The sequence below is a fragment of the Octopus bimaculoides genome, chromosome 8 (assembly GCF_001194135.2).
Source record: "Octopus bimaculoides isolate UCB-OBI-ISO-001 chromosome 8, ASM119413v2, whole genome shotgun sequence".
NCBI lineage: Eukaryota > Metazoa > Mollusca > Cephalopoda > Octopoda > Octopodidae > Octopus > Octopus bimaculoides.
The window spans coordinates 29,787,184-29,795,216 of record NC_068988.1 but is presented as its reverse complement, the minus strand read 5'-3'; the positions used below and the strand labels follow the sequence as shown (position 1 = coordinate 29,795,216).

The following is an 8,033-nucleotide window of genomic DNA, read 5'->3' as shown; positions in this document are numbered from 1 at the left end:
CACTTTTACCCGCTCCCATTGATTGCACTTAGTATAGCACTAGTGTAGCAATAATTGGGTACCCTCCCAGCAGTATACTGGATAGATACTATCCCTTAGTGGGTTGAACCCCCAACCCCTAACTCTCTCACGTTATATATATATATATATACATATATATATATGGGCTGAGTACCACCTATAGTTCTAGGCTGGAGCACCACCTTTAGTCGAGCAAATCAACCCCAGGACTTATTCTTTGTAAGTCTAGTACTTATTCTATCACTCTCTTTTATCGAACCACTAAGTTACATGGACGTAAACACACCAGCATCTGTTGTCAAGCAATATTGGGGAGACAAACACACACACATACACACACACACACACACACACACACAATATATATATATATATATATACAATGGGCTTCTTTCAGTTTCCATCTACCAAATTCACTCACAAGGCTTTGGTTGGCCAAGGGCTATAGTAGAAGACACTTGCCCAAGGTGCCAAGCAGTGGGACTGAACCCAGAACCATGTGGTTGATAAGCAAGCTACTTACCACACAGCCACTTTATTTTAAAATATGGTACATCTTCAGAAGTTCAACTGAGAGAATTTCCAACTGAATCTGATGAAGGAGGAATGGAAGTGAATTTTAGAAGGCTGCAGTTGACTGAACTGGTAACAACACCCAAGGAATCTTGACTCTGGAGTACCTTAACCATGCAGGAGTTAGAATGTGCCAGCAGCAGAGGGTTATCCAGGGGTCATGACTTAGATCTGGCCTGGCCCCTCTAAGAGAGTATAGGAAAGTGGGTTATACATCATTAGATGTACACCTGCTTTCCTATATTAAATTAGAATGAACGGAACGCGGAACTCCAAACTATCAACTCAACAATATTTATTTATGGTGGAAAATATACAGCTTTACTCTTGTTTGTTGAGACGCCTTCGGTGGTGTGAGCATGGTCGTTGGGACGTTGGTATGCTGATGTGAGCTGTCTAGCGTGAGTTCGAAAGATGGAGAGAGACAGCTAGACACGTCCTTGCTCAATCGCTGGCCAGCAAGGAAGAGACAGAATAAAGCGGGAAAGCTTAGATGTTGAATTCCACGCATGCGTGAGACTACGCATGCGCACGGCGTTACTACAAGAGTAAGGAGTTAAAAGCTGAAATATAGGCATAAGGGAGGCTTCTTTGAAGCCCTGCTAATCACTCTCTCCAGAGTTTCCTGCTTTCTGCTAGATAAAAATTGATACATTTTAAAGCACATTCGTTTTGTTGTTGTTACTGTTATTTAGTCCCAAGTTTTGATTAAAACTGGTTTGAATACTAGATCAAAGGCATTGCAGCCGTGACCATCCTGCATTTGTAAAATCAGAGACTAACTACAGGGTGTCCACAAAGTCTGGGTACATGTAGTAACTAAAATCATGACATAAACAATTAAATATAAGAAATAATTTCTTAAAGTATGTGTTAATCCCCATGTGGGTACATGGAGTAAATAAAATCATAACATAAATAATTAAATATAAGAAATAATAATAATAATAATTTCTTAAAGTATGTGTTAATTCCCATGTACCCAGACTTTGTGGACACCCTGTACATTGTCTAATAATCCTTCTTTTTTTTAAGGAAGCAACATATAAGTTAAGAGAGAAAGAGATTTGGCTGTTATTTCTAGCCAGACGAACAACCGAGTAGACGTTCTCTTCTTGGTTCGGCCAACACGATTATGTCATAACTTCAGAGAATTTGAGTTGCTTTGGGGAGAAAACAAGGATTTTGACAATACGAGGATTTTGACAATCAAGTTTGAGAATGACTTTACGGTTCCTGGTAAACGATGACTCAATTACAGAAATTCTCTGCTCTTTGTTTAAATAGCTGCTATTTTAAACGGATATTATAAAATGTTAACTGTACTTTAATTAAACCCTTTACTCCAGAAAACATCATGTTACATAAGAAATACAACACGTGAACCACCACGTGGGTCGATAGGCCGGCTAGATATAGCAGTCAAATTTCTCACAAACTACACTCTGCTGTCTTCAAAAAACAAAAGAAAAAGAACAGATGGGATCTGGTCTGATGAACATGCTACCGTTATTTTAAAAAAAACAAGAAACAGGGATGATCATGACTTGAATAAGAGGTCTGCTTGACCAGGGGTTAAACATTAACATTACGTCAACACTTGTTTATCCCCGTTTATTTCCCTTGGTTAGTTATTTGTTTATTATAATTGTTTCCCTTTAACTCCTTTCAACATGATGAGAAGACGTCGTATTTGTTACATGTAATCATTACACAACCTCTGCGTTAGGCTATCTTAAGCCATAGATTAAATCTACCTGTATGATTTTGGTTAGACAACACCAACGTTTAATTGATTGCAGCTTATGACAGCAAATATCAGGTAGGTGTACATATATATATATTTATATGTATTATATTTAATATTATATGTTCTTCTATATTAACCAATGTTTGTTTCATTGTTGATCCAAGAAGTTTATTTCCTTGTTGCTTTCGGAAACGAATAGATTTTAATTTACTTTTCCTTAGTAAACATCTCATAGCTTTTTAATGACGTTTGGTACCATTCGAAGAAAGAATGCATTGGGAAGATTGTGCGATTGCGATCTCGGATTGATAAATGACGAAATACCGTGTCCTGTAGTGTAAGGTGTGTGGAAAATAGAAGTTAATATAAGTAATCACGCACACACACACACACACACACACACACACACACACGCACGCACTGTATATCTTGTGTACATATATATTCTAGAATTGGGGGTTTTTCTTCCTGTTTTTTTTTTTTTTTTATATTTTGTGGAAAATCTAGAAAGAAGCGATGAAGAAAATTGCAAATACTGTTTTATTTTTCATCTTCGTAAATAAATAATTATTTCAAGTCTTAGAACCTCAACATGTAAGTCCGAAAAGAGAAGAAAAAAAAAATACATGTTGACATATTTGTTTATTATTTAGACAACATCGAGATAAAACAAAAATACATTAATTCATAAATCCACAAACAACGTGAAACGAAGGACAACGATCATCATCATCATCATCACCATCATCACAGGTAATTAATTGACAGCTTGAAAATGGCAAATTAGATGACATTTCATGGTTGCTACTTCGTGAATGTATTTCGTTGTGTTATTTTTGTACTTTATAAAATTCTCAACGAAAGAATTGCTTACTCGCCAAAGCCCTTAACTCATGATAAATATAATATATTCATTGCATTTACTGGTATATTAATCGGACCCCTAATTTAATATTAAATCTTGGTGCAATTTTTTCCCCTCTTCTAAGTTTTAGCTTTGCTCCTTATATAAGCCGCGCCCCTGTTTTATCTGTTGAAATCAAGTATAAAACTATGCGACTTATACATAAGTAAATCCAGTATTTGCTTGCTATACACAAGGCTAAATATTTGCAGTGGAAGCGGCATTCTTTTGATACCAAATCCGCATGAAACCGCCCCTTCTTCATTGATTCAAATTCTCCGAATTAAAGTTATCGAAATTAAAAACCCGCCGTCAAAATTACGCGTAATTTGTTATTTCACTTTTACTTTTTATTTCATTATTAATTGAAGCTCGAGCAACGCATTTTGACGATCTGTTTTCACTGGCTCCTATGAGCATTCACACAATTTTAGTTGCAACTCTTACAGCTTACGTCTGCCACCTGGAAGTAATTTGTGTCGTTTTATTGATAGTTACAACATTGACTTAATAGTAATAACAATCCTTTCTAATATAAGTACAAAGCCAGAAATTTGTGGGGAGGCGGCCAACTCCAGTACTTGACTGGTAGTTATTTCACCGACCCCACCAAAAGGATGAAAAGCGAAGTCGACCTCAGAGGAATTTGAACTCAGAACATAAAGATGGAATAAATGCTGCTAAGCGTTTTCTTCTGTATGCTGACAATTCTGTGAGCTTGCTGCCTTAATAATAATAATAATAATAATAATAATAAAACGGGCTGGTTACTACCTAGCTCAGATACCAGGAAACCCCAAAATGGCTGAAGTTCAAAAGATAGTGCTCATGGGAACTGCCCATTTCCTACGTAAAATACTGTCTATGTGATCTCAAATTTTAAAACAAACACATAATTTTCTTATGGTTTCTTAAACATTCACTAGAACAAAACTGTACAAATCCAAATATATGGTACCCAAGGCATAACACCTACATGAACTTCTAACTTGTTGTCTCTTGAGGTCTCTGGGTGAGACTTGGATCCAACTTGTACAAATGCAAAACAAAAGTCAAACATAAAATAATAATAATAATAATAATAATAATAATGATAGTGGCATCTCAAAGCGACTATCGTACCAGTGATTGTAGGATCTCTAGGAATGATAAAAAAAAAAAAATAGGTACTGAAACCTATTTGAAAATGATACCAGGCTTACTATCCCTACAGGAAGTGCAAAAAATGGTGTTAACTGGAACGACTCATGTACTGAGAAGAGCATTATCGCTGTGAAAACAACATCCATTCATGAATTTATTTATTTATTAATTTTTCTAAATACATATTTTACCTGTGAATTTGCGTGTGTAAACTGGGAATGCATACAATGAGCTTCTCTGCCCTAGGTGTACGGAAAACACGTGGCGAGAAATGGAAGAAAACTTGAAGAAAAAAACAACAACATAATATTAATAATAATAATAATAATATCTTGAGAAGTACTTGAAACAAATAGGGGCTGCAATAAGGGTGGAGCTCTTGCAGAAAACAGCACTGCTTGGAATGCTTGAATACTCCGGAAGGTGCTCGTAAAATAAGAGGTGTTACCTTAGTTCACTGGTAGTGAACAGCTGGCACTGTAGTACATCTCCAGTGTTAGAAGCTGTGCAAAAGCAATAATAATAATAATAATAATAATAACCCTTTCTAATATAGGCACAAGGCCTGAAATTTTGGTGGAGGGTGATAATTGATTACATCAACCCAATTGTTCAACTGGTACTCATTTTATCGACCCTGAAAGGATGAAAGGCAAAGTCAGCCTTGGCAGTATTTGAACTCAGAACACAAAGACAGACAAAATACCTCTAAGCATTTCGCCTGGCATGCTAATGATTCTGCCTGCTTGCTGTCTTCATAATAACAGTAGTAGTAGTAGTAGTAGTAGTAGTAATAATAATAATAATAATAATAATAATAATAATAGTAGTAGTAGTAGCAATTATAATAATTTCTTTTATTAGCCATAGGAGCATAGATGTGGGGGACATCACAAGGACAGACAACAGTTTGTATGGGGATTTATATAAAGGATGAGGAGAAACAAAAGGAAGAGTGAAATGAGATAAAACTAAATGTAAGATGAAGGACAAAGTGCAATTCACCCACCTCTCAGTATCTGTTGTTCAACTGGGTTAAATCCCAAATCTGTCCTCCCCGTCTAACCTATCACTAGAACCTATGACAAATTCCCTTTCTAGTATGTGCAGCTACATGTTCCACTGCCCGAGGCTCCCACTGCCTGAGGCCACAGAGGCCTACGCTGGTCCTATTTCCACCCACTTGATTTCACTTACTCTCCCTCTTCCAGTGGGGTCCCCCAGCCATTCAGGTCACTGACCCTTTCCTCCTGGTTCACCTCATCTCTGCAGTATACATCGTATACAAAGTATGTGATAACTTCAATGATGCAGTCCTTCTGATACAAGAGAAACTCAATTAAGGGCCAAATCATGGAACCTCACAAATCCAAGATTATCCTGACCTCCAAAGGTATGAGCCCCTCTCCTGCTCTCCTCCAATCTACAGGTGCTTACTTAGACTAGGGCCATTCATCATCATCATCATCATCATCGTTTAACGTCCGCTTTCCATGCTAGCATGGGTTGGACGATTTGACTGAGGACTGGTGAAACCGGATGGCAACACCAGGCTCCAGTCTGATTTGGCAGAGTTTCTACAGCTGGATGCCCTTCCTAACGCCAACCACTCAGAGAGTGTAGTGGGTGCTTTTACGTGTCACCCGCACGAAAACGGCCACGCTCGAAATGGTGTCTTTTATGTGCCACCCGCACAAGCCAGTCCAGGGGCACTGGCAACGATCTCGCTCGAAAATCCTACAGGAGCCAGTCAGGCGGTACTGGCAACGGCCACGCTCAAAATGGTGCATCTCATGTGCCACCCGCACAAGAACCAGTCCAGGGGCACTGGCAACGATCTTACTTGGCTTGCCGGGTCTTCTCACGCACAGCCCATTTCCAAAGGTCTCGGTCCGTAGTCATCGCCTCGGTGAGGCCCAATGTACGAAGGTCTTGCCTCACCACCTCAGCCCAGGTCTTCCTGGGCCTACCTCTTCCACGGGTTCCCTCAACTGTTAGGGTGTGGCACTTTTTCACGCAGCTATCCTTTGTTTGTTTATTTGGTATTTTGTTTTTTCTGTCATTCACATGTCATTAAAATATTTATTTACATTATTTACATTTGACATATTTGTCCTCATCTTGTTTGTTGTTAACACAACGTTTTGGCTGATATACCCTCCAGCCTTCATCAGATGTCTTGGGGAAATTTCAAACCTGGGTTCTCATTCCTAAGGTATCTTTCGATGTTGTTGCTGTTGTTGCTGTTATTATTATTATTATTATTATTATTATTATTATTATTATTACTATTCAGGTCACTGCTTGGAATCGAATTCAGAATTTTGGGGTTAGTAGCCCGCCCTCTTAACCACTACGCCATATGCCTGTAATATTATTATTACTATCATTAGTAGTAGTAGTAGTAGTAGTAGTAGTAGTAGTAGTAGTAAGGTAGCAAGCTGGAAGAATCATTAATATGGAGTAGTGGTTAAGAGCGCAGGCTACTAACCCCAAGATTCCGAGTTCGATTCCAGGCAGTGACCTGAATAATAATAATGTTAATAATAATAATAATAATAATAATGATAAAGAAGTGAAATAGAATCAGTGCTAGTGTTTCTCAGTATAACGACCCTCCCAAGATATAGTAAAATATCTATTTAGCTGATTTTTGTTTATAACAATGAAAACAATGGTGATTGGATGTTTTTGTTTTCTCTTCTTTGTTTTAGCCCAAGTGACACTGACTTAACGATCAACAGAAGCCATCTTGCCCTTTTTTTTGGAAACCGATCCTCTCGCATGACTACAACAGATTCTTTGATACCTTCGTCAGGAATTCTCAGATGTGAACCAATGTAACAGATACTAGCTTACTGCAAGACACATACACGATGTTGTTGGGTTAACTCATTGTAAAGCTTCAAATACAAACACTGAATGATGCTGATGATGATGAAGATCGTTTCTAGCCGTCATTAAAGAGAATCATCATGATGTTGTATGAACAGCGTTGGTTGTGTGTGCCTATCCTATTTGCTCTGTCGTCCATATGGATTTATTACCTGTCTACGTATGCACCTGCAATTGGAGGAGAGCATAGTAACAGGTAAGACTTGGACTCGTTTCTAGCAATTAGTTTTATCAAGTTCAGGTGAATAAATCTGCTGTGTGTATATATATATATATAACCCATTGGGACATTAACTACATGTGCCCTCATGCACACACACACACACACACACACGCATATATACACTCAAAACAAAGACTTTTGAATCTTACCGTATATAATTAATAGAACCACGTGCACGTTCTTCACTAGTTGAGAACAACTAGTACATGATTCTGCGAATTATATCTCTTTGGCAGTCTGTACTGATGAGAAACAGATATTTTCGGTAAGAAAATGTTAATTTCGAAACCTTGGTCTATGGATAAACTTTGTATTTATTTCTGTAATTTTCACTAGTCTCGCCCGTATATTTTTGCTTCGCTAGATTTTCTCTTTGAGAACTATTCGGTGATCTTCTAGCACATTAGCAGTCCACTTACTGGTCTCTTTTATATATACATATACAATAATCCTTTCGAGATCTCAGATAATTTTTTCTGAATCTCATGATTCTTTTAATGTGCTAGTTACCTGGTATTAAATTG

At 37.7% G+C, this 8,033-nt stretch overlaps 1 protein-coding gene across 3 annotated transcripts in view; it reads left to right on the top strand.

The window, feature by feature from the left end:
* Positions 1-2,225: 2,225 nt before the first annotated feature.
* Positions 2,226-8,033, top strand: part of LOC106873319 (transmembrane protein 41A) — a 15,965-nt gene continuing 10,157 nt past the window's right edge. Inside the window, exons 1-2 of one of the 3 annotated variants that reach the window (XM_014920643.2) lie at positions 2,227-2,416; positions 7,106-7,482. In XM_014920643.2, coding sequence (XP_014776129.1) covers positions 7,367-7,482 — 116 coding nt within the window. In that variant the 5' untranslated portion in view covers positions 2,227-2,416; positions 7,106-7,366. Of the gene's footprint in view, positions 2,417-7,105; positions 7,483-7,609; positions 7,775-8,033 lie in introns of those variants that run through there. The other 2 variants (XM_052970026.1, XM_052970025.1) reach the window with 2 other exon arrangements.